This window comes from Poecile atricapillus, chromosome 4 (assembly GCF_030490865.1).
Source record: "Poecile atricapillus isolate bPoeAtr1 chromosome 4, bPoeAtr1.hap1, whole genome shotgun sequence".
NCBI classification, from domain to species: Eukaryota; Metazoa; Chordata; class Aves; order Passeriformes; family Paridae; genus Poecile; species Poecile atricapillus.
Window position 1 is genome coordinate 16387055 of NC_081252.1, and position 26632 is coordinate 16413686.

Sequence of the window (26632 nt, forward strand, 5' to 3'; positions counted from 1 at the left end):
CCCAGTTCCATACTTCAGAACTGAAATCTGGACTGGATGCCAAGATCACCTCTACAGATGTGCATAGTAATTCTAGGATTTAGTTTTTTCCTGAACCCAACACAATTCTGCTGAAAAGGAGGAAGTATCTGAGAATGAGTGGCTGGAGCTTTGCAGTTCCACACAGAGTACACATATACTGTTTTTAGGAGGAGATGCACATCTATTTATGAATCTTTAAAGGAAAAAATGTCCAACTAAATAACACTTTTATTTGAGGTGGCCCGTTTGACAAAGAGACAGAACACTGTCCATGAAAATATGGGGATCATTGTTATCTCAAATATATCTAATGGGTTTGGGTTGTTATTTAATTCCATAGAGGTCAGAGGCAGTGAAAATTCAGTGGCAAGCAGCTGAATTTATTTATATAGCAAGCTTATCAAAATGTTGCACTAGCTGTGATCAACCCAACTCATTTTAGGTTTTGCATAAATACATCTCAGGAAATTCCTGTTCAGCAATGTCTTTTTTTTTTTTTTTTTCCTGAACATGAAAATCTCAAGCAATCCTCCCCAAGTTCATCCATGTATTTGAAAGGTACTAACCTGAATGTATGTGGGAGAGATGCTGCTGTCCATGTGAAGTTTCCAGAAGGCTGGAATTGGACAAAGTGACCTGTACAGACTTGTGTTTTGTAGATTTCCTGTTCCCTTCTATCCCCTTCTGTTGGCCTCAGAGTTTCTACATCATATATCCACAATGTCCAGCCTTGCAGCTGCTTTACTTCCCTGGACTGGTTCTCTTCAAGATGAAAGCCTGAAAATTAAAAAGTGCTGAGGCAGGAAATACTACCTCCCAGCTTCCTCAGACAAGCACCAGGGATTGAAGCAAGGTCTGTGAAAAGGTATAAGTCATCAGTGAGCAGACTACTATTCTAAATTAGGAATTTGGTGCTCTTATTTCTGGCTTTGAGAATAAGTGATACAGCTTGTAGTGTATTGTGGCTCTCATCCAATGCCCCTGGAAACCACCAAAAAGGCTCTGATTGACTTCAATCATAGTTTGATCAGGCCTTCAACCCAAAAAGATGCCATTATTTGGTTTTGCTGCCATTGTGGTGCTTGACATAGTGCTGCTCCTGCTCTCACATACATTCAGATACATGCATCCACTAAGTCCTCACAAGGAGTGCTTTACAGCAAGCAAGGTATAATCCTTGATGACAGAAAGAGGTTACCTTTTCCTGCATGTGGGCAGACTTTGAGGCGGGATTCCTGGTGATCTATTGTCACTGTTCTGGTAAATGCTTTAGCTCTGTTGTCTTAGTAAATATAAAGTAAGTATTTGTCTGGATTCTCTTAAATTAAAACTCTTCTTGAGTTTAAAACTCTAGTAGCTTTTTGGATGAGCAACTGTAGAGACCTGTAAGACTTCAGTAGTTTCTCTTCCTGCTCTAAAGGCAACAAATTAAAAAATATTGCTATTCCCTGCTAGCAACAATTCTCAAAAAAAAAAAAAAGAAAAAAAAAAGGCTAATGTGAAAACTTAAATAGCCAGATTTTTTGTGTGTGTGTGTGGTTTTGGTTTGTTTTCTTTAAGCTGTTTCAGAGGGAAAAAAAGTTCGCTTGGTCCAAGAACTAAATTATGACCTGCTGTAGATAATATTTTATATATTAGTAAAGGCCTGTCTGCACAAACCAGTCTTTGAAATAAGTTGTGATATTAAAGGCTAAAGTCCTTGGAACTTTCCTGCAGAAGAGAGAGTAAAGCAAAACAATATCCTTGTGTACAGGAGAAAAAAATGTAAACCTGTGTGTATTAGCCAGTAGTCACTTGCTTAGCCTGGAGACCCTGGCAAACCCTATAAAAGGTGTGCTAAAGATAGAAATAAACGGCGTTCACTTTTACTTCTGTGAAGATACGTGAATAAGCTGGCGGTCTCTCAATAACCTGCAGCTTAGAGACAGGACATAAACTTGGGTGAAAAAGATCTCTGGGTGTTGAGTGACTGTGATTTTGTGTGCTAATCTCAGCTACATCAGCATGTGATAGATGCCTACAAGGTGAAAAGCCACAGGAGCATAAACACCTTCCTTGAGGAGGCTTTGAAGATAAAATGAATGCCAGGTAGTTGTGTCTTGACAAGAAGGTGTCATGCACTGAGGATAACTTTGCACCATGTCACTTAACATCTTCTAGAGATCCTGGATTAGCTGCTGGATGAAGAACAATCCATTTCCCAAATTTGTTACTCCACAACTGCACTAACACTAACGTGCCCACTGCCAGGCTCCAAGGTAATCATGGGGCTACACATACATACAAAACATCTCTTTCTTAGTGCCTTTGAACAAGCGGTGAGGTAGTTCAGCACTACACTGCAGAGGCATTATCTAAAATGTCCTTTATGGTATTGAGGATCATACTCTAGGATTTGTCTGCCTGCGATCCATATTATGTTTGTAAGCACTTGGGAAGATCTGTGTTTAATGTAACTGTGTATGGAGTGTCCCAAGTTTCATGACTTCCAAGGCTTCGGCTGTATTGTGTGTGACAGGGCAAAACTGAAACAGTCCGTGTCTTGAAATATAACTATATGAAAAATCTGTGCTGCTGCTTCCTTATCTATAGGCCTCTGGCATACATGCACTTATGTCATCCTGCTGAAGGAGAGTACAACTCTGTTTAGCATGTTGCTTCCCTTTTATCTGTTCCCTGCTCCTGAGGAGAAAGAGAGCATGAAGTGAGCTACAGCCTCTCCTGCCCCTAAATTGGTTATGATTAACTTTATGGATTAGGCAAAAATTCTTGTGAGTCAGGAATGTTTTGTAAAGAAAATGAACATGTGAACAGTAAGTATAAACTATGTTCACAAAATGTTGCATTTTAATGATTCTCAGTCACTCATTCCTAGTGTCACGTCCATTACAACTGACCTATATAAAAGGAGTCTCCTTTCCAAGGTGTCTCCATAGTCCTGTGCAGAGAATTGCAGTATCTCAGAAGCTGTTAGCTGTAACTCTGTCTCTGTTAATTAGTGTCCTGACTGATTTTGGTTTGTTTGGGTTTTTTTGGCTGAAAGTATTTCATTAAATGCACAAGAACTGACCATAGCTCTGAGTGACCTAAAAGGGAACTTCTAAGGAAATAACAAATTTATCTAAATTTTTTTAGCTTTTTCTGGCCCATACTACATTGCTTGCTATAAATCATGATGTAACCTCCTTCCAGACAAGTTCATTAAAATCCCCTTAAAATTGTACTTGTGTTTAAAAGGGCTTTTGGTACTATTTAATGTCTAAGAGAGAGAGGAGTATGGAAGTGGAAATGTGCCACATGAGCAGATGTTCAGCTGTGAAGATACCATTAATGATTAGGCTGTGCAGCCGGTACTGATGTTAACAGCACCTGCATGCTTTAGGGACTTAGAGAACTGAGCTACACATAAATACTTGTTTTTTCCCCTTCTGTAATGTCCCAGTCATGGGTGGGAAGACAAAATCCACGACTCTTGCTCCAGGTGCTCATGAGACAAAACAGCCTCGTTTATTATTTAGAACTCATTTAAATACCCAGTTCAAATCTCCTGGGCTAGATGGCCACTGGCTGAGATCTTCCTCCCTGCCCAGCTTCCTGGCCAGTGGTGTGCTTTCTTCTCAGCTTGGATGGGGCTGGCCAAGGGTCCTCTGTAACTTATCCAGGGACATGTTCAGGCACGAACTAGCTGAATTGGATTAGTGTTATGGTCAGATTCACTTTGTCCGGTCCAGGCCAGCTGTACTGTGACAATACTGTGACAAAAATATTGTTTTTCATACCAGAGAAACCTGAATCTTGTCATTTGCCAGTATAATTCCAGTGTAACTACACAGAAATCACTCAATAAAAATAAATGCAGACCACCACATCTGCAAAATATTAAAGACAGCTATTACATGATTTTCAATTTTTCCCTTCTCTTAGAGTGCAGGTGTAAGTTCTATAAGGCTCAAAAAAGTCCTTTTGTACTGTATTCCAGGTCAGTGCTTCAGAGGGAAGCAGCAACACCTCATCATGGAAAAGCTATGTGGCCATCAAAGGATTAGTGCAAGCTCCTGCTCAGGGTTTGGGTTTTTCTACCATTAGGGATTACCTCATGATTAGCAAGATGGGAGGCACTGGTGAACATGACTGTCTGGAATTCCTTTATATTTTAATAAAAATACTGCCACTATTGTAATCAGATTATTTTTGAGCATTGAGTATATCTCCCTGTTGCACTGGTTTAACTAGAATATTTCTTGAAAATAATTTTGATTGTGATGTTTTAGAAAATGATCAGCTACCAGCTGCAAACACTAAAAGGCTGAGAACACAGAGAAGAAGTATTTTGCACCACAACAAGTTTAATCCTAGGAACACCTGGCTTCTTGGATAAATGTAAGCTTATTCATACTTTGGTAGAAGTTTTGCAGTAAAGCTACAATCCTACAATCCTCTTGGTGATGAGCTCAAACAAGGCTAGGGACCTGCTTGGAAAAGGAAAAAATGCATGGTCAGATAATAGATGCAAAGTGAAAGAATCTGAGAGATTGAAGATACCAAAAAGTTGAGCCAGAATTTTTGCAGATAGTTTTGCAACACTCTGAACTAGCAGTGATCTCAGATGTTTAATTTCAGTGGAAAAGTAGTAAAAAAGCACCAAAAAATTACAAAACATCCTTCCTGAACTGCTGGGTTCAGGAGATTCTGTGCATTTAGAAATCCATGTTCTGAAATGCTGCCTAAAATTGCATGGATTTTTATGCATACTGGTACTACCTGCAAGTATTAAGAAGTATTGCCCTAGTCATGAGAGTGGGGCCTTAGAGCTAGCATGCAGTGGCACTAAGAGGTGCAGCCCTGATTTTATCTTTTAAGTGGCCTAGGTTTGTGCCAAGAAACACAGGTTGAAATTATTCTCCTAACACTCTGAGTAGGATTCAAGGACTTTGGAGAAATGCAGCAGAGCCAGTCTCCGAAGAAGTACCCTCAGACTTTGCTAAAGAGACAGGCCAGGTGGCAGTGCTGTGGGGATCCATGCCATTAGAGATTCTACAAGTAATTCACTTTCATACCTCTTGCTTTGGGGACCAGAGCCCATGTCACCTGGCAGGGCAGTCCCAGAAGAGTCATCTGCCTGCTGGCTGCAGCCCCTCAGAGACTACACAATGCACCTGGCACATGAAATTTCTGTGGGGCCTCACATTCCTGTGCTTTCTTAAAACAGAACAGCTGGAAGAGCTGAGGAAGGAGCTCCACAGATTTCTAGCCAACATCATAGTGCTTTCTAACTGAGTTGTTTCTCATTATGTCTGCAGGAGTCTGGGCAGACTCCAGCACAAAGACTAAGAACTAGGCGCTTCCTACTCTCCTCTTGGAACTTGGTTCTCTGCCTAATTAACACATCAGTGTTTGGGCCAGACCCCAATTGCACGAGTCAGTGGTGCTGTCATTTTCCTGGCACAGGGCTCTAGTCAGTGCTGGGGCCAAGGAAGAGGAGGCAGGGAGGGCATGGAAGCACCAGCTCCAAGAGACACCTCAGCAGGAGGCAGAGCACAGGGCCAGAGTCACTAACCTGACTCATAAGGAGTGCTTAGGCCAGGGTGTGAGGTACCACTCTTCAAATTTGGGACTTAGCTGTAGGTGGCTGCATGAAACCTGCTCACATGGACTCTTGCTGGGCACCCATGTGTGACCAGAGTTTGGGCTAAGATCCAGTTGAGTGTTGTGGCCAGAAAGAGAACGGAGAAGCCTGGGAGGCTTGGTGACTCAGTTCTGTCACTGGTGTTCAGGAGATGAAGGCTGAAAGTCCTTGCTTTTCGTCCTGTTTTTATGCCAAGAAGAAAACTAGGAAACTCAAGCAACATGGAGAAGAGCAAGTAGCTTTCAGTTGTGACAGGCCTGTCCCCTCAGAAAGAGCTGAATATGTAGTTCAAATAGAAGCAGGACAAAACTTCTTTCAGAATACACAAAAGTCACTAAGTCACTCTTCTTAGATTTGGGGGATGCCACTGAAGCAGGGAAAACAGACTTAGAAAATAGCTTACTGAAAATGAATGCATATTGAACTCCCTTATCCTTCAGGACTCAAAACATGCTTCTCTCAAATGCTTTGGGGATTTGGAGGGCCTTGGTTTTAAATACTAACCACATCTAATACTCCCTAATTGACTTGCAAGATTTGGAATTTTTTAATTCTCTGAAATTTGCTTACCTTTTCTTTACTTTCTTTTTGATTTCTCTATGAAGCAAAAAATCCAAAGCTGGGAAGTAAGGCTTCACTCACGCTGAGTGTCCTGTTACATGAATGTTCCATGAGCAAAAAGGAAACTATTTTTGTGTCATTTAGCTCATGTAGCAAATATTTGTGCTGAGGGAAGCAAAACATTTACCTGTTGCCAGCTCAGAGCAGGAGGAGCTGGGTGGTGAGAGCTCCCCTTTTCTGAAGAAAAAGAAATTTGGTTTACAGAACAACTTGAAAGGGTCAGGTGAACAGGACAGATTCCAACTGTGCTGAAGGTGGCAGCACTTTCAGGCCTGCCTAGGATGGCTGCGGGCCAGCAGTGCCTGCTGTGGGTGGGAGTTGCACAACTGGGTGCACAGATCCTCTGTGCTCTGGAGGGGTCTTTGACCCATGTGTCAGCAGCTGCTGCTGCTCTCTTGGAACCCGGGCCAAGCACCTTCAGGGGTTTCACCTCCTGTGCCATCAGAGCAGGCCCCTGGCTTGTGTTGAGGAGCTGTGTGAAGGCTAAACTGGAGCCTTCCTATGCACCCCCAGCCCTGGCTTTGGCCCTGGTACCTGCGTGAGCTGCACTTGTGGCACCCACTCATTTGTAGAGAAATACTGCACTGTTTTCATGAGAAGGTGTTTTAAAAATGTCTGGAAAGTACAGAGGAGAAGTGTGAGAAATTATACAGGTAAAGGTGTATTCCTTGATGCCATACCTGAAATGCATCTCTAGGGCCTGATTATGACTTTCACTGCCAAAAGACACTGTGTTCTTTGTGTTAAAGAACTGTATTTATTTATATAAAGATATATTGATGGTGGAAATGCGTTATTGGTAATTAATGTAATTAGGTACATTACATATACACCTGTATTATTTCAGGTATTTGCAACAAAAATATGGAAAATTCAGCATTCATTAGTGCATTTCATAATTAAAAAATATAAATTGAGGTGAAAACAGGCCACCCACCTTTGTGGAAATTCCTGTCTGCCTCAGCACAATGAGACAGAAGTGATGGGAGGTACAGTCAAAGCAGCCCTTCTAGAGCTGCATCTCTGCTTTGCTAACACTCCCTGTTATGCAGGTGTGTTCCAGCTGCAGGTGCAGGATAAGCCCTTAGGTGGGAACAGTGGCCTGGAAGCACTTGCCTGAGCTCTGATCTGAATCAAGCCAGCTGAACTATACTCAGCACATGTTCTGTTTTCACTGGTGCCTCTGGGAAATGAGAATCACTTCTTGCTTTTCACTGGGTGCTTCTCTGCCCAATGACTGCATCAAACTTGACGTCAGTCATCTTCTTCAGAAGGTTCAGGGCACGTTCTGGAAAGACCCTGAAAGAGACAATACCATGAAATTAAAAGTGGGATAGAAACTTAAATTATGGGCAAAAGTGGCACTGCAGGTGAGGGAAGAGCTGGTCTGGGAGCAGCACGCGTGCTCACGCACGGACACAGACAGTCTGAGACAGACTTAGTTAGTCTTAAGTCAGAGTCTTAAAATGGGCATTATTTCCCAAGGACACATAGCCTTCATCAATCTCTGACAAGTTTTAATTCCAATCCCACCCATCTCTTTTTACAACAATTCCACGACAGGTATGTACCAACCATGATTTAGGCTGCAATATTGCTGCAGAAGCCAGAAAGTTTTCATACTGAACATAGACACAAGCATTTGCTTTCTCTTTGCAACAGAGCCCTTTTAAAGTAATTTTCCAGCCTCCATGGCCTGAATCTTTGGTGTTGACATGAAGAAACACTCAGGTCCTCATCTCATTCTGGGACCTTGCTGGGGCTGCTGTTTCACAGAATGTGGTGGCCTGTAGAGCAATGGAGTTCTCACTGACACCAGTCAGCTACAGCAACTGGTTCTATACAAGGGCCTGTGAGAGGGCTCAAAAAATATCTCTGGATGATGTCTGCTGTTGTCACTGGAGAGAACCACTGCATTATTAACAACCTTGTGATATGTTCTAAAATAAAACATAATCTTGAATCAGATTTTACAAGTTTGAGGGTGGTACACTCAGCAGGTTATACTTGATACATCTTTTCCCCCTACTTACCTTTCAAGCAGCAAAGCAACGCTCTGATTTGAGGGAACAAAAACCATTTTCTGGTTGGTTACTATTCCTTCCATCAGAGCCTCTACAACTTCTTCAACCTCCAAAATCTTTCCAAGCCTACATAGGAAAGAAAACACATAACAGCTGCAGTGGTAAAAAGGGGTGGTACCAGCTGATCTAGGAGGCTTCACAAATGCACAAACTCAGGTAATTCAAATGCAACAATTACATGGGTTAAAGGACACTGCAGATTCTCTTTAGCCAATGATACACACTGTTGTTATACAGCTACAGCTGGAATAGAGGCCTAAAGCCAGGGATAATATGCAGTGCCTTGATGCAAAGAAGGAAGTACAGGAATGCAGAGTATTGAGAGTTACCTTGTACTGGGGTTTTTGACAAATCCAGTGTTTATAAAAACCGGACAAAGACACGTTGTTTTTATTCCATCCTTTCCCAGGGCAGACAGCTCCTCGGTCAGAGCTTTATGAAATCCAACTGCAGCAAACTTGCTTGAGCTGCAGGAGGGAAAAAAGTATAAATGAGAAGGCAGAAATCCTATTTCCACACTTCTACAGCTGCAAATGGCCTAAACAATCATATACATACATATACATAGTAAAGGCTAGGATGCAAAAACCTCCTAAATACTATAATCCAGCTGAGAGACAGGGCAGGGACTATTCTAACTTTGCCTGTGCCAGAGTGTAGTGCTGGATAAGATGTTGAAACTTGTGGAGTAGTTGTGGAAAGCAGATGGGGTGTGAATAGGCAGAAAAAACACAGAGGAAAACATCAGGAAATCTTAGAAAATATTAATTAGTGTATGTCAACAGATGCACATCCCATTTTTCCCATGAGAGAAGATTTTTGAAAGGAAAGCAGCCTGAATGACTGAAATTAAGAAGGATGGGCAGGGTAGAAATGGAGATTAACCTTCAACTATTTATTGAACCACACATTAGCATCTCAAATCAATTTTGTGTGCTTTGAAATAAAGGATCATTACGCAAGCAAAACTTAAGGAATGTCCTCCCACAGAAATAGGTGTGGGCCTTAAGTTTAAATGAATTCCAAAGAAAATAGTCACATGACTGTTCTTTCATACAAACATTGCTCAGGGTTCAGTCAGAGCTAGTAACTTGGTACTTTCTGAACAAGAAGACAAAATTACAATTTTTAAAAATTAAGCAAGCTGATTTGAAAATCACTTACCAATAAGTCACCATGAAAGGAGTCACAAGATGACCTGCTGCCGAAGCCACCGTGACAATGTGCCCGTAGTTGTTGTTCATCATGACTGGCAGAAAAGCTCTCGTGGTCTTGGAAGTCATTTAAACCAAGAGGCAAAAACACAGGGGACGGGAAGGAGGAAAAGAACATTGTTTTCTTAGGCATACTCAGCACTGATTGTCACTGTCATTCACTAGGTGGCCAAAGCTATCTCTAAAGCTACGAGTCGCACAGCACCTGAGATTCCCAGAGCCACAGGGAACCTGCTTTCTGACCAGTGGTGCAGCTGGCAACCTGCTCTCCAAAGGTTCCAGTAGCTGTCTATAAACAGGAGCTGGTTTTCACATCTTTCCTTCGCTGCTTTTAAGGTTTCAGGTGTCAGGAGAAATGCTGGCAGGGTCTTACCCCTAGCACATACACTAAACCACTTGTCAGGCTGTGGCTGCTCTTTTCTTCTGCCACAAACAAGTATTGCTGAAAGCTCACACCCTGTCAGCCCCACGACACCTCTGACAGAGGCCAGTGTGTGCTGCAGATGAGGCTATCACCAGCCAGCTCACATCAGCAAGAGGCCATTCCAGTTTCCCAGCACACAGTCTGCTTGGGTGCCCCTGGGCTATACAGTTCATTTGGTAATTCACTGCTAATAACAGTTGGTCTAAATATGTCTAAATATTCCTCCTTGGGAATATGACATTCCCAAAAAACTGTAGCTATAGGTGCTGGTGGCCCTTACCCACATGTGACCAAGAATGTTGACTTCAAACATCCTTTCTATCTGGTGGTCCTGAGTTGAGAGAAAGTCGGCAGCTGTAATAACACCAGCGTTGTTCACCAGGATAGTCACATCCCCAATATCCTTCTTCACCTTTTGGAGAGAAAACAAAAGCTCAAAATTGTGTCTGTCACTCGGGGCAGGGGGGAAATTTGCAAAGGTGAGCCATAATTAATTTAATTCTTAACAATGCATCTTTAAGGGAGAGGAAAATCAGGCCACATTTCCAGATGTGGCAGGACAGGAGCTTTGCAGTGAAGCTATGCAATCTGGTTTAGATCTGATTCTTCTCCATTAATTAATGCCGGTATTTATTGTGTTCCACAAACTCTGCACACTTTGGACTGTGTAGTCACAGCTGGGACCACGGGGGTACAGACTGTTTCGAGGCAGCTGGACCACAGCCACTACAATGAAATGATTCATATGTCCTCAGTGCTATGTTCCTTCAGAGGCTGGAGCCCTGGAGAGCAAACCTGGCAACAGGATGTGATATGCTGGAGCCTTCCAAATCTTGGAAATGCAACAGCACTCTGTATCCAGAGAGCAGTGAGGAGTGGGGAGCTTCCAAGGGCTTGCAGGATTTGTGTACAACACATCTTCTTTAGTTTTACTGCCTTCTCTGGAAATCAAGCAGGGTTGGGAAAGCCTTTGGCCATGCCCCTGCTGCCCCACCTTGTCTGCAGTGCTGTTGATCTCCTCCCTTTTGCTGCAGTCCACCACAAAGGTTTGAACAGTGGCTCCCAGCTTCTGGCATTCTGCTGCCGTCTCCTCAACGCCGTGCTGGAAGAGGCAAAGAGAAAGACACTGTGTGCAGCTGTCCCCTAACCATGGCTGAGCAGCAGAAGCTGAAGATGTCCCTGGATTGAGCAACCACTGCCCAGCCCCAGAACAGTTCACAGCTACCCAGGGAAGGAGCTGTAGGTGGGGTTGTTGAGAGCATATGTAATCCAGCTGGAAATTTTGGACCTGTGTAGAGTGACTACCAGAAAGGATAGTGGAAAATCATGAAATGGTTTGGGTTGGAATGGACCTTAAGGATTATAAAGATTATATAGTTCTAACCCCCCCTTGCAATGGGCAGGACACTAGACCAAGTTCTCAGAGCTCCATTCAATCTCACCTTGAACATTCCAGGGATGAGGCATCTATAACATCTCTAGGCATCCTGTTCCAGTACCTTACCATCCTCACAGTAACAAATTTCTTACTTATATCCAATCTAAACCATCTCTCTTTTACTTTGAAGCAATTTCCCTCTGTCGTGTCACTACATGCTCTTGGAAATCCTCTCTCTCCATCTTTTTGTAAGCTCCCTTCACATACTGGAAGATCACAATTAGGTCATTCCAAAGACATCAATTTTCCAGGCTGAGCAATCCCAGTTCTCTTAGCCTAAGGAATGTGGCAACAAGAGTGAGTTTGGCTTGGTAAGGCACACGTAGCAAGCAGAAAGAGGGCACACAGTGCCTATCACAGCACAGCAGGCAGTACTGTGAGTGTAAACAGAGCTCATGCAACACAGGCCTGGCTGACACCCTGAGGTGTGGAGAGTGCCTCTAATGTGTTTCTCTATTCACATGCTGGGTGTGAGAAGAGCCATAGTTGTATTGGGTCTGGCTAAGATGGAATTAATTTACCCATAGCACCCTCACAGTGCTGTACTTTGCACTGGTTGCTAGGAAAGGGTTGATAACCCCTTTTTTGGCTGCTGCTGAGCAGTGCTGGCGCAGCATCAGTGCTGTGTTCCAAACATTTCCCGCCCCATCGGTAGAGCCTGGGAGGGGACACAATTAGGAATGCAGAGCAAAACTGACTGAAGGGATATTCCATATTTTATGATGACAGCTCAGATATAAAAGCCAAGAAAAGGAGGAAGAAGAGGAGGGGCATCCGGTATTTCCAATGTTTGCCTTCCAGAGCAAGCACTTCCCAACATGTGGGCGGTAATCTCTTGTTGATGGGAAGTAGAGAATATTTTTTTCCTCTTTGCTTCTCTGAGCACAACTTCTCAGCTTTGCTTTAGCAAACTGCTTTATCTCAACATACAAGTAATTGTTTCCCATGTTATTTCCTCTGCCCAGTGCAGCTGAGAAAAGGGGGTGATAGAGCAGTTTGGTGGGCACCTGGGGTACAGCCAACATCAACCCACCACAACAGTGCACAGTGCAAAGAGACTTTCCATACAGAATTGCACTTGACACAGAACAGAAGCTTCCCTCTGTCATTGCATCAGCTCACTCAGCTAAGGCAGGAGTGATTTTGCTGTTGTCTTGTCCACAGGTGCCAGAAGGCTGTGCCAGTATGGCCCTGTGCTGGGGTCTGTTTTGCAGCTTCAGGATGACACAATTAACTTCTTTGCTGACCCAGCGTGTCAGAAACGGGAAGCACAGCCTTTCACCTTCCTTGTTGCACCTACACCCAAAACTTGCCCTGGATCCCTTCTGAATGCCAAGCCGCATCTTTATATCTGCCCATCCTCCGCTTGCCATAGCTTATTTTGCATTCTAGTCAAATCATCTGAAATAAAGAGTTTGGGCCAGTGTAAACATTTCGAGAGGTGCCATCTATGCGTGTTGCTGCCCAGAGGGCAGCCGGGCTCACCCACAGCCCGGCACAGCGATGCTGCTAATGGGAGTGCAGAGAAAACACATCTCCCAGCAGTGCACACACAACACCCGAGGCCACAGGGAGAACAAGTGAAGGCAAACCTGCTCTTCCCTGCCTTCTGGTCTCAACGAGCTTTCTCTGCCAGCTCAGGCAGCACATCCACCAGCAGCTTCCTGAACACTTCTCTCCCTCTCACAGGTGCTCAGCCGGCTGCTGCCTGCTCCCTCCCGAGTAGCACCGAGTGCCTGTGGGACCAGAGCCCCACATGCTCTGCTGCAAGTGGGGCCAAAGCCGCTCCTGCGCTCAGCATCCCAGCCAGAGGAGCCAAACGGGAGCCGATGGGAGCGAGCTGGAAGGAGGCGACGGGGGTGCAATGTGGTGCTGCCCTTCTTACGTCCCTAAATCCCCCGTGGATTCGGAGGTTCCGGAGTGAGGACACGAGTGTGCCATTACCTTATTGATGTCCCACAGAACAAGCCTGCTCTGGCGCTTGGCGAACTCCAAGGCGGTCGCTCTCCCGACGCCATGGCCAGCGCCCGTGATGAGCACCAGCTCCCCACTGAGAGATTTTCTCCTCACAGGCACGAACAGCTTCACAAAAGCCTCCAGGTAAGAGTAGAGGAGCGTAGCCAGAAACAGGAGAACCTCCAGAAACAGATTCATTGTTTCCCCGGAACTCTTTTGAGGGCCGAACTGAACTTTAATCTCTTTGGAGGGGCTGTTGCTTTATCCTCTGCTCGTCGCAGTGCGCGCTGCCGGTTCCGTCCGCTCCCGCAGGATCCACCCCCGCACCGCCCGTACCGGCGGCTGCTCCGCCCAGCTGACCCACGCTGACCTCCCGGTGTCCCTGTGCTGCTGTTCCCGTGCTGCTGTTCCCGTGCTGGAGCTGAGGAGCGGTGCGGAGGAGCTGCACACCGCACTCCAACCTGTCCCCGCAGAACCATATTCGCCCTGCAGCCGACAGGACGTGCCGGGCGTGGGTAAAGAAATGTGGCTTTCAGGGAGTTTTCTGCCCTCTTGGCTGAGGGAAACACAGACTATAGAAGTGTGAAAACCCCTCTGTGTTCTGCCCTTGGGTTTAATCTTTCAGTCACCCCGACTGTTCATTCTCTGCTTTGTTTTTTCCCACACAGGTGGCAGCGCCTTCCTGTCCCTCTCTCAAGACCTTATATCAGGGAAGCAGCAAAACACATTCTTGTTTGTTACTTGCTGCAGGTGGAAAAGGGACAGAAAACGGATGGAAATGGCAATAAAAGTGCTCATCTAGTTTCTGACGAAAGCATCTTGAAGTTCCATTCAACTCTGTATTGTAATTCTTTTCATTTTTTGTGTTTTGTGCCTGTCTAGCTGCTCAGTGCCATGAGGTCCTTGAGCAGCTGTCTTCGTGGTCTTTTCTTCATTGAATCTCTGTGCATTGTCAGCAGGCTTTGTTCCCCACCATCCTTTTCCAGGTACCTTAAGAAAAGCTGAATAAGACAAGACCTTTTAACTTCTGGAACTCCACAGGTGAGCCCTTGCCTAGCTGTTTGTCTTATTATGTCTTTTATTTAGTTATCCATACTCAGACCTTTGATCTTATGCTGCAGCTGCTTAGTTTCCATAAGTCCTTTGAAAAATGGCATTTAATTGCATGAATTTTAATCTAATTTAGTCTAAACACAACTCACAGTTGGAATCACTTGTATGCAATGGAGTACCCAGAACCTTAATCAGAACAGGAATGCTTATAGGAAATAGAAGAAAAGTACTTTCAGGTGTTTCTTCCAGCTCTATCAATGTAACTGCATGGCCTTTCCTGCAAAGGATTGCTGACCTTATTCCTTTGTTTTTCAGTTAGAAAACCTGATGTATCACAGTCATGTTTGTCATTTTATTTAAGGATATTTTTGAGCTGCTTGGTGAACATTTAACAACTGACCAAAATTGCATTCAGTCAAGATTACAGTTTCTGAAAAGTATTATTTTTGTCCTGGTGGTTTCGCTGCAGCTCACTTTGTCAGTGAGAGACCGGATCCATTCCAACACAGAGATTCCGAGCTAGGCACTTCCTACTCTTCTCTTGGAACTTGGTTCTCTGCCTAATTAACACATCAGTGTTTGGGCCAGACCCCAATTGCACGAGTCAGTGGTGCTGTCATTTTCCTGGCACAGGGCTCCAGTCAGTGCTGGGGCCAAGGAAGAGGAGGCAGGGAGGGCATGGAAGCACCAGCTCCAAGAGACACCTCAGCAGGAGGCAGAGCACAGGGCCAGAGTCACTAACCTGACTCATAAGGAGTGCTTAGGCCAGGGTGTGAGGTACCACTCTTCAAATTTGGGACTTAGCTGTAGGTGGCTGCATGAAACCTGCTCACATGGACTCTTGCTGGGCACCCATGTGTGACCAGAGTTTGGGCTAAGATCCAGTTGAGTGTTGTGGCCAGAAAGAGAACGGAGAAGCCTGGGAGGCTTGGTGACTCAGTTCTGTCACTGGTGTTCAGGAGATGAAGGCTGAAAGTCCTTGCTTTTGCATATGTTTCTTTATGCCAACAGGAAATGTGCAGCCTTAGAAGACAGAGAACAGAACCACAGTCACACACAGAGTACTGCAGGAGTTGCCTTGCCCAGTAATTCCTCTGGGCTCTCAGACCCTGAACTAGATCTGTCAAAGCAGGAATCAATATAGTCTCCCCTTCCTTAGGAGCAAGTGTGCTAAAAAACAGACTCTGCTGAAGAGCAGTGTCATCCCTTGGATGGATTTTTGACTTCTAATTTAATCCTGCCATCAGAATCTGAATGATACACAGGACTAGTGGGGATGGAGTACCACGAGAAGGCAAGGATCTTGTCTGATGTGTCCTACTGAAAGCAGTCCTTCATCAGCCTAAGAAAAGGGCCAAGTCATCCAAGACTTTTCTCTACAGTCTTTTTAAGCTTTTTTCTGTGGAGTCACTGGACTGTGACTTTCCTTTGAGCAAGGATTCAAGTCATGGAATAGAAGAAATGTGGAAAGTGGGTACTAGGAGAGGCTAAGCTCAGTGGGAAGTTAAGCATGCTTGTCAGACATAGAAGAGACAACTGTCAAGTTGTTACAAATCAGTAAAGCACTGATTTAGCCCTTATGTTCCTGTGAATGTTAAGCACAAACATTTTGGCTGGCGTGCTTCTTGCTCTGACAGGTCTTTTGAACTTTTGAAACATCTGAATTTTTTGACTTTTTTACTCCTCACTAGGTAAGAATAGGTGGAAGTGAACATAATCAAAAAGTCACGCAGATGTGGCTTCAAGCGTTTCATGTGTGAGAGGAGTGTCATAGTAGCAAGAGGGCAATATGCAGCTCAAAAAGAAGCAGGGATGCAATCCCTCACATTTTGGCTTGGAAACCATGCCTAAGTATTCTTTGATTGGCTTATAACTTTTTTTTTTTTTATGTCCTGAGTTTTGTGAACCCCTTTTTTCCTTTCCTGTCTCAGCTGCAGGAATCTTGCACTGTGAAGCACAAGAGCTGAAACTGCGAAGTGTCCTGTTACATGAATGTTCCATGGGCAAAATGGAACTGTTGTCTGTTACTTAAGCTGCCAACATTGCTTCTACTTGTTACCAGCTAAGAGCAGGAGGGTGAATGCTCTCACTTTTCTGAAGAACCTGTTTACAGAACAACTTGAAAGGCTCAGGTGAACAGGACAGATTCCAACTGTGCTGAAGGTGGCAGCACATTCAGGCCTGCCTAGGATGGCTGCAGGCCAGCAGTGCCTGCTGTGGGTGGGAGTTGCACAACTGGGTGCACAGATCCTCTGTGCTCTGGAGGGGTCTTTGACCCATGTGTCAGCAGCTGCTGCTGCTCTCTTGGAACCCGGGCCAAGCACCTTCAGGGGTTTCACCTCCTGTGCCATCAGAGCAGGCCCCTGGCTTGTATTGAGGAGCTGTGTGAAGGCAAAACTGGAGCCTTCCTATGCACCCCCAGCCCTGGCACTGCTTTTAAGCCTTGGCCCGTGCATGGGCTGCATTGCCTGGCCCTGTACCTCACTGATCCTGATGTGGCTTCCCTGTGTGCTAGGGGACTGGCTCATCCCTGCAGCATAGGCTTACGTTTGGCAGACTCTGATCCTTTCAACATTGGGGCACATGCTCCACTGTCTTTGCCTGGACCTGGTTGCCACTTTCATTGCTGAGAGACACCTTTGGGTTAGAAAAATGTATTTATTTGTAATATGGAGTGTTGATGGTGCTAATGCATAATTGATAAATGTTGTAATTAGGCACTACATCAAAAACAAGACTGTATTATTTCAATAATACAAATAATTAATTCAATAATGCTCATTACAAATGCACACAAAACTGTAAGTGCTCATTAGAGCACAGTTTTCAAATTTAAAATTAATAAGTGAGATGAAACAGGCTACCCACCTCCTCTATAAACTGCTTCTTGCAAGATGCTTTTGCTCAGGGATGAGTGCAGATTAACGTGCTCTCAGGCAATCCCTTTGCACTCAACTAGGCAGCTGTGCTGTCCCAAACACAGGCTTTGTGGAAATTCCTGTCTGCCTCAGCACAACGAGACAGAAGTGATGGAATGTACAGTCAAAGCAGCCCTTCTAGAGCTGCATCTCTGCTTTGCTAACACTCCCTGTTATGCAGGTGTGTTCCAGCTGCAGGTGCGGGATAAGCCCTGGGAATGGCCTGGAAGCACTTGCCTGAGCTCTGATCTGAATCAAGCCAGCTGAACTATACTCAGCACATGTTCTGTTTTCACTGGTGCCTCTGGGAAATCACTTCTTGCTTTTCACTGGGTGCTTCTCTGCCCAATGACTGCATCAAACTTTGGAATGGTCATCTTCTTCAGGAGGTTCAGGGCACGTTCTGGAAAGACCCTGAAAGAGACAATACCATGAAATTAGAAGTGGGATAGAAACTTAAATTATGGGCAAAAGTGGCACTGCAGGTGAGGGAAGAGCTGGTCTGGGAGCAGCATGCACACACACATATGAACTGAGAGTAAGTATTAAATTGGGCATTATTTCCATAGCTGTCATCAATCTCTGACTAATTAAAGTCCAGTCCCGGCCTTTTAGGACAGTTCCTAAAGGTATCTATGGGCAGTATGTGAACTGCAATGTTGCTGCAGGATGCAGGAAGGTTCAACATTGTACAGAGGTAGGTGTGTGCTACATTTCATGCTCTGAAAAGTAATGGGCCTGTGGAAGGATGAGATGTTAAAACTGAGGTGCAGTTCCCACTCCTAAGATTGCTTCTCTTAAAGAGCTTTGTCTCTTCATCCCCCTGTCCTAAATGGTGACAAAAAAAGCGAAGTGCTTTGACAGCATCAGTTTTGACTTGCCTATGCTTTTGTAGACTTGCACTCTCAACAAGCAGCTCTTGGAGTTGCAAAAAGATTTAAAATACTTTTCCCACAGTCTGGTGTTTGGTTTAGCAAACAAGAAACTACCAGCTGTTTAATGAGATACTGTAGGATTTAACTGAGAAGCTGATTTAGTTGTTTGGATGTGAAGTCCACATTTGGAACTGGAGCTCTGGCAAAAACACCTCCTCTGCAGAGCAACTGCACTGGACAGTTGTGTTGAGAGGATAAATCTTGCTTTACATAGCAGAGAGCAGTAGAGCCCTTTTGAAGGAACCTTCTCAGCCTCTCTGGCCCAAGTGTTGACATGAAGAAACAAACACTAATAAGCAGTATGTCCTCAGCTCTTTGTAGAACTTCTGCTGACTCAGAAGTCACAAGTTTGAACTCATGTAACACTGTTGTTTCCACATCCATTGTTTCATTTTCCTTTGTACTTACATTTCAGAAAGCAAAGCAATGTTTAGCTGTGGTGGAACAAAAACCATTTTCTGGTTGGTTACTATTCCTTCCATCAGAGCCTCTACAACTTCTTCAACCTCCAAAATCTTTCCAAGCCTACACAGGAAAGAAAACACATAACAGCTGCATTGGTAAAAAGGGGTGGTACCAGCTGATCTAGGAGGCTTCACAAATGCACAAACTCAGGTAATTCAAATGCAACAATTACATGGGTTAAAGGACACTGCAGATTCTCTTTAGCCAATGATACACACTGTTGTTATACAGCTACAGCTGGAATAGAGGCCTAAAGCCAGGGATAATATGCAGTGCCTTGATGCAAAGAAGGAAGTACAGGAATGCAGAGTATTGAGAGTTACCTTGTACTGGGGTTTTTGACAAATCCAGTGTTTATAAAAACCGGACAAAGACACGTTGTTTTTATTCCATCCTTTCCCAGGGCAGACAGCTCCTCGGTCAGAGCTTTATGAAATCCAACTGCAGCAAACTTGCTTGAGCTGCAGGAGGGGAAAAAGTATAAATGAGAAGGCAGAAATCCTATTTCCACACTTCTACAGCTGCAAATGGCCTAAACAATCATATACATACAGTAAAGGCTAGGATGCAAAAACCTCCAAAATACTATAATCCAGCTGAGAGACAGGGCAGGGACTATTCTAACTTTGCCTGTGCCAGAGTGTAGTGGTGAATGAGGTAATGAAACTTGTGGAGTAATTGTGCAATGCATAGCAGGTATGTAAAAAAAGGCACTTTAGTTGCAAACAGATAGACAAACATTACCATTTCTTTGAAAATTGCAACTGAAGTGCATCAATCGATGGACATCCTGTTCTTTCACATGAGAGCAGATTCCTAGAAGGAATGCAGCCTCAATCTCTACAATTAAGAAGGACGGGCAGGCTAGAAATGGAGATTAACCCTCTACTGTTTACTGTACCACACAAGAGCATCTTGTAACAGTTTTGTGTGACTTTTGAAATAGGAACATTATGTAAGCAAAACTGAGGAACAACCTGCCATGGAAATAGGTGTGGGCCGGAGGATTACATCAACTCCAAAGAAAGGAAAATCACAGAATCAGTTTATTGATTGCTATGGATTTGGCAGTGTAATCCTGGTAAAAGCCCTGGCTGGAAAGTTCTCACACTGCTGACAGTGAATGACTCTAAGGAGTATTCCCAGGAAAAGGTTGCTCTAAGAAGGAGTGATCCCAGGGGAAGACTCCTGCAGCTGGAGCTGCCTTTATAGAAGGCTGAATGCATGCAGGATGGCAACATACAGTCGAACAGGTTTTTTGTACCTGCACCATGATTTTCCTGACACGTTTCAAATAGAAATGGAATTTGATGTCATGATGGCAGAAGGTCAGGGGGGAGGTCAGCAGGAAGGATCTCATGGTGGAAGGCTGTTATAAAACACCCAGCCAGGACAAACAGGCAGATGAGGTGTTCTACAAGCAGCTGGTAGAAGTCTCATGGTTTCCAGCCCTTCAACTTGCCAAATGTCTGCTGGTAATACAACACAACAGAGAGGAAGGAACCTAGGAAATTTCTGGAGTGTTTGGAAGACAACCTCCTAACACAACTGGTAAGAGAGTTTACTGGAGGAAGTGTCCTGGTAGAGCTGTTGCTGAACAGAGGACTGGTGGGTGATGTGGTGGTTGGTGGCAGTCTTGGGCAAAGGGACCATGAAATGTCAGAATTTTCAACAATGGGTGAAGTAAAGAGGGCCATCAGAACTTCCACCTTGGACTTCTAGTAGGCAAACCTTGGCATTGTTTAGAACACTGAACTGTGTTCAGTCCTGAAAGTCCTGAAAGACAAAGGGGTCCAAGAAGGCTGGATACACTTTAAAAAGGAATTGAGAAATATTCAAGAGCAGCCCATCCCTGTGTGGTTGAAAGACAAGTGGTCAGGGAAAAAGACCAGCCTGGTTAAACAGAAAACTTAGGCTGGAACTTTGGGGAAAACAAAGAGATGGAGGACAAATTAACCTGGGAGGACTATAAAGACATTGTGAAGTCATGTAGGGAGATTAGAAGGACTGAAGTCCAACTAGAGCGTGGCCTCAGAGACAAGAAAGATTTCTATAAATACAGCAAAAGGAGGGTCAAGGAATATCTCCATCATTTGTTGAATGCAGAAGGTGACAGAGGATGAGGAAAAGGCAGAAGAACTTAATACCTTCTTTGTCTCAGCCTTTAATATTGTCCAGTTGTCCCTCAAGATTCTCAGCTCCCAGAGCTGGAAATCAGGGACAGAAAGCTGAGGGAAGGGCCCATAATCCAGGAGGAGATGGTTAGTGATCTGCTGTGCCAATTAGACACTCACAAGTCTATGACTTCTGATGGGATCCATGCCAGAGTAATGAGGGAACTTGTTGAAAGAACTTGCCAAACCAGTTTCAATGACTACCAGCAGTCCTGGTTAACTGGACGAATTTCATCTGGCTGGAAATTAGCTGGATTAGCTGGAAATCTGGCTGGAAATGTAACACCCATCTACAAGAAGGGTTGGAAGGATTATCCAGGGAATTACAGGCCTGTAAGCCTAACCTTGGTTCCGGGCAAGGTTAATGGAAGAGATCATCCTGAGTGCCATTTCAAGGCACAAGCAGGACAACCAGGGAATGAAGCCCAGCCAACATGGATTTATGAAAGGAAGGCCCTGCTTGACCAACCTGATCTCCTTATATGACAAAGTGGCCCACCTAGTAGATGGGAAGGTTGTGGATGTGTCTGTCCAGGGTCTGTCTAGACTTCCGTGAAGTGTTTGACACCATCTGCCACAGCATCCTCCTAGAAAAACCGACTGTTGGCAGCTTGGGTGGGTGGACTCTTCAGTGGGTAAAAATCTGGCTGGATGGCTGGGCCCAGAGGGCTGTGGTGAATGGAGATAAATCCAGCTGGCAGCTGGTCACTAGTGGCATTCCCCATGGCTGTGCTTTGGGCTGGTCCTTTTAACGTCTTTATGGATGATCTGGACACGGGGATCAAGTGCACCCTCAGTAATTGTGCAGAAAATAATGATTTGAGTGGAAGTGTTGATGTGCTCCAGGGATGGAAGGCTCTGCTGGAGACCTAGACAGACTCCATCAGTGGGCTGAGGACACAACTGCAGGAGGCTCAAGAAGGTGAAGTGTATCACTGAGCCATGCAGTGATACAGGCTGGGTGAGGAAGGGCTTGGGACAGAAAGGGACGTCTGGGGTGCTGGCTGACAGCAGCTGAACCTAAGCCAGAGTGTGCTGATGTGGCCAAGAAGGCCAATGGCATCCTGGCCTGGATCAGCCAGCAGGACAAGGAAGTGGTTGTTCCTCTGTACTGGGAACTGGTGAGGTCACACCTCCAGTGCAGTGTCCAGTTCCAGGCCCCTCACTTTAAAAAGGACATTGAGGAGCTGCAGTGTGTTCAGAGAAGGGAAACAAAGCTCATGAAGTGTCTAGAAAACATGTCTTATGAGGAATGGCTGAAAGAGCTGAGTTTGTTTAGTCAGGACAAGACTATGCTCTCAGGGGGGACCTCATGGCTGTCTGTAACATCCTGAAAGGAGGTTGGAGAAGGAAGGTGGGGTCAGTCTCTTCTGCCGTGCCTGCAGTAAGAGGAATAGAGGAAATGGCCTTAGGCTGAGACAGTGGAAATTCAGATGAGATATTAGAAAAAATCTTTTCACTGTTAGGGTGATCAGGCACTGGAATAAGTTCCTCAGGGAGGTGGGGGAGTCACCATCCTACAGGTGTTTAAGAGGCATTTGGATCTGGCACTAGATGATGTGGTTTAGGGGTTACAACGGCAGTGCTGGGTGGATGGTTGTACTGGATGATCTTAAAGGTCTCTTCCAACCCTGATGATTTTATGCTTCTATTTTTATACACTACAGTCAATGCCACAATGGTAAAAAGATCAAAAGCTACTCAGTAAGCTTAGGGTTTACTTGACAACACTACAACAAATCACAGAATAACTACATTCTAAGAAGAAGAAGGGAAGAGGATACCTTTTTTGCTAAGCAAAAGTCTGCACTGGTGGGGAGAGAAAACAGGAGAGTCTTTCATTAGTAGATGTGTCACATGACTGTTCTTTCATACAAACATTGCTCAGGGTTCAGTCAGAGCTAGTAACTTGGTACTTTCTGAATGAGAAGACAAAATTACAATTTTTAAAAATTAAGCAAGCTGATTTGAAAATCACTTACCAATAAGTCACCATGAAAGGAGTCACAAGATGACCTGCTGCCGAAGCCACCGTGACAATGTGCCCGTAGTTGTTGTTCATCATGACTGGCAGAAAAGCTCTCGCGGTCTTGGAAGTCATTTAAACCAAGAGGCAAAAACACAGGGGACGGGAAGGAGGAAAAGAACATTGTTTTCTTAGGCATACTCAGCACTGATTGTCAATGTCATTTACTAGGTGGCCAAAGCTATCTCTAAAGCTACGAGTCGCACAGCACCTGAGATTCCCAGAGCCACAGGGAACCTGCTTTCTGACCAGTGGTGCAGCTGGCAACCTGCTCTCCAAAGGTTTCAGCAGCTGTCTATAAACAGGAGCTGGTTTTCACATCTTTCCTTCACTGCTTTTAAGGTTTCAGGTGTCAGCAGAAATGCTGGCAGGGTCTTACCCCTAGCACATACACTAAACCACTTGTCAGGCTGTGGCTGCTCTTTTCTTCTGCCACAAACAAGTATTGCTGAAAGCTCACACCCTGTCAGCCCCACGACACCTCTGACAGAGGCCAGTGTGTGCTGCAGATGAGGCTGTCACCAGCCAGCTCACATCAGCAAGAGGCCATTCCAGTTTCCCAGCACACAGTCTACTTGGGTGCCCCTGGGCTATACAGTTCATCTGGTAATTCACTGCTAATAACAGTTGGTCTAAATATGCCTAAATATTCCTCCTTGGGAATATGACATTCCCAAAAAACTGTAGCTATAGGTGCTGGTGGCCCTTACCCACATGTGACCAAGAATGTTGACTTCAAACATCCTTTCTATCTGGTGGTCCTGAGTTGAGAGAAAGTCGGCAGCTGTAATAACACCAGCGTTGTTCACCAGGATAGTCACATCCCCAATATCCTTCTTCACCTTTTGGAGAGAAAACAAAAGCTCAAAATTGTGTCTGTCACTCGGGGCAGGGGAGAAATTTGCAAAGGTGAGCCATAATTAATTTAATTCTTAACAATGCATCTTTAAGGGAGAGGAAAATCAGGCCACATTTCCAGATGTGGCAGGACAGGAACTTTGCAGTGAAGCTACGCAATCTGGTTTAGATCTGATTCTTCTCCATTAATTAATGCCGGTATTTATTGTGTTCCACAAACTCTGCACACTTTGGACTGTGTAGTCACAGCTGGGACCACGGGGGTAGACTGTTTCGAGGCAGCTGGACCACAGCCACTACAATGAAATGATTCATATGTCCTCAGTGCTATGTTCCTTCAGAGGCTGGAGCCCTGGAGAGCAAACCTGGCAACAGGATGTGATATGCTGGAGCCTCCCAAATCTTGGAAATGCAACAGCACTCTGTGTCCAGAGAGCAGTGAGGAGTGGGGAGCTTCCAAGGGCTTGCAGGATTTGTGTACAACACATCTTCTTTAGTTTTACTGCCTTCTCTGGAAATCAAGCAGGGTTGGGAAAGCCTTTGGCCATGCCCCTGCTGCCCCACCTTGTCTGCAGTGCTGTTGATCTCCTCCCTTTTGCTGCAGTCCACCACAAAGGTTTGAACAGTAGCTCCCAGCTTCTGGCATTCTGCTGCCGTCTCCTCAACGCCGTGCTGGAAGAGGCAAAGAGAAAGACACTGTGTGCAGCTGTCCCCTAACCATGGCTGAGCAGCAGAAGCTGAAGATGTCCCTGGATTGAGCAACCACTGCCCAGCCCCAGAACAGTTCACAGCTACCCAGGGAAGGGGCTGTAGGTGGGGTTGTTGAGAGGACAGGCATTCTGGCCTTAAATTTAGGATGTGTCTAGTAACAGCCAAAAAGAAAGGGTGGCAAAAAGAATGATTTTTGTTTGGTAAGGCACGCAGAGCAACGCTTCAGAAAGGGGGCATACGGTGCCTATCACAGCATAGCAGGCAGCACTGTGAGTGTAAAGAGCTTGTAAAATACAGGCCTGGATGACACTGTGAGATATGAAAACTGGCACTATGTGTTTCTGTATGTACATGCTGGGTGTTAGAATAGACATGCCCTCCACAGTGCACGATGTAGAAAGATTTTAATTTCAGAATGACCTCTGACACAGTTCCCCAAAGTCATTTCCTCAACTCGCTAAGCCAGAGTGGAAGTGACTTTGTTGTATCCCTGTTCCCAGGTGCCAGAAGGTCATGCCACTGGGAACCTGTGCAGTGAAAAGCTGTAGGTCACAAATAGACTGGGACAGCTCAGCATTCCCTGTGTTGGGTGACTGGGCAGCTGTCCTCAACACTGTTTAGACAAAGCTGTTTAATGCTGAGAGTCCCCAAGGAGGCCTTGTCAAGGCAGTTGGGTTGGAGGAGCATACTCCTAAATCCTGTGAAATCCACAATCTGCCTTGGCACTGTATTTCAGTTCCTGCTGACACCCAAGTCTACAATCTACTTCCCAGCACTAAAGCCAGGTGTCGCTCGCTACTAAATTTATACCCTAATTCTCCCATTCCATCCAGTGAACAAGAACAATTCTCTGATTCACTGCAGCTCTGTACAGTTTGGGAGAGCGGTGCCATGCTTCCTCCCACCCCTCCAATGTCTGGTCTTAGGCATAATGGGTACCACGAACAGACACTGAAAATGTTCAACACTATCTTCCCTGTTTATCCATCTTCTCACTCAATTTGTCTCGGGTTTGGTGAATTTTTCTTTGTGGTGGGCTAGGTTCTGTTTTGCAGCTTCATGACGAACTCATCTGCTGACCCAGCGTGTCAGAAACGGGAAGCACAGCCTTTCACCTTCCTTGTTGCACCTACACCCAAAACTTGCCCTGGATCCCTTTTGAATGCCAAGCCGCATCTTTATATCTGCCCATCCTCCGCTTGCCATAGCTTATTTTGCATTCCAGTCAAATCATCTGAAATAAAGAGTTTGGGCCAGTGTAAACATTTCGAGAGGTGTCATCTATGCGTGTTGCTGCCCAGAGGGCAGCCGGGCTCACCCACAGCCCGGCACAGCGATGCTGCTAATGGGAGTGCAGAGAAAACACATCTCCCAGCAGTGCACACAAAACACCCGAGGCCACAGGGAGAACAAGTGAAGGCAAACCTGCTCTTCCCTGCCTTCTGGTCTCAACGAGCTTTCTCTGCCAGCTCAGGCAGCACATCCACCAGCAGCTTCCTGAACACTTCTCTCCCTCTCACAGGTGCTCTGCCGGCTGCTGCCTGCTCCCTCCCGAGTAGCACCGAGTGCCTGTGGGACCAGAGCCCCACATGCTCTGCTGCAAGTGGGGCCAAAGCCGCTCCTGCGCTCAGCATCCCAGCCAGAGGAGCCAAGCGGGAGCCGATGGGAGCGAGCTGGAAGGAGGCGACGGGGGTGCAATGTGGTGCTGCCCTTCTTACGTCCCTAAATCTCCCGTGGATTCGGAGGTTCCGGAGTGAGGACACGAGTGTGCCATTACCTTATTGGTGTCCCACAGAACAAGCCTGCTCTGGCGCTTGGCGAACTCCAAGGCGGTCGCTCTCCCGACGCCATGGCCAGCGCCCGTGATGAGCACCAGCTCCCCACTGAGAGACTTTCTCCTCACAGGCACGAACAGCTTCACAAAAGCCTCCAGGTAAGAGTAGAGGAGCGTAGCCAGGAACAGGAGAACCTCCAGAAACAGATTCATTGTTTTCCTGGAGCTCCTCTGCTTCCCGCACTGCGCCGGGATTCCGCCGCCGGCCCCGCCCCACAACCGGCGAGGCCACGCCCCTGGTTTCAGCAGCCAATCAGAGCGCGGCCGAGCGTGG

General features: G+C 45.5%; 2 protein-coding genes and 1 long non-coding RNA gene across 3 annotated transcripts; 1 reads left to right on the top strand and 2 right to left on the bottom strand.

The window, feature by feature from the left end:
• Window positions 1–4612: 4612 nt before the first annotated feature.
• On the bottom strand, window positions 4613–13701 carry LOC131578495 (estradiol 17-beta-dehydrogenase 11-like). Its single transcript, XM_058837215.1, has 7 exons — window positions 13373–13701; window positions 10985–11092; window positions 10271–10402; window positions 9517–9623; window positions 8682–8819; window positions 8302–8418; window positions 4613–7567 (listed from the first exon to the last, which is right to left on the bottom strand). Exons 1-7 carry the CDS (start codon window positions 13580–13582, stop codon window positions 7480–7482), a joined length of 900 nt encoding a protein of 299 aa, XP_058693198.1. The 5' UTR covers window positions 13583–13701; the 3' UTR covers window positions 4613–7479.
• A 121-nt stretch (window positions 13702–13822) lies between these two features.
• Window positions 13823–17227, top strand: LOC131578497 (uncharacterized). Its single transcript, XR_009277512.1, has 3 exons — window positions 13823–14228; window positions 14371–14425; window positions 16369–17227. It is a non-coding gene; the product is annotated as an uncharacterized LOC131578497 (long non-coding RNA).
• Window positions 17228–17260: 33 nt separating this feature from the next.
• LOC131578496 (17-beta-hydroxysteroid dehydrogenase 13-like) lies at window positions 17261–26590 on the bottom strand. Its single transcript, XM_058837216.1, has 7 exons — window positions 26302–26590; window positions 24378–24485; window positions 23666–23797; window positions 22912–23018; window positions 19079–19216; window positions 18699–18815; window positions 17261–17769 (listed from the first exon to the last, which is right to left on the bottom strand). The coding sequence occupies exons 1-7, from the start codon at window positions 26509–26511 to the stop codon at window positions 17682–17684; spliced, it is 900 nt and encodes a 299-aa protein (XP_058693199.1). The 5' UTR covers window positions 26512–26590; the 3' UTR covers window positions 17261–17681.
• Between the last annotated feature and the right edge of the window lie 42 nt (window positions 26591–26632).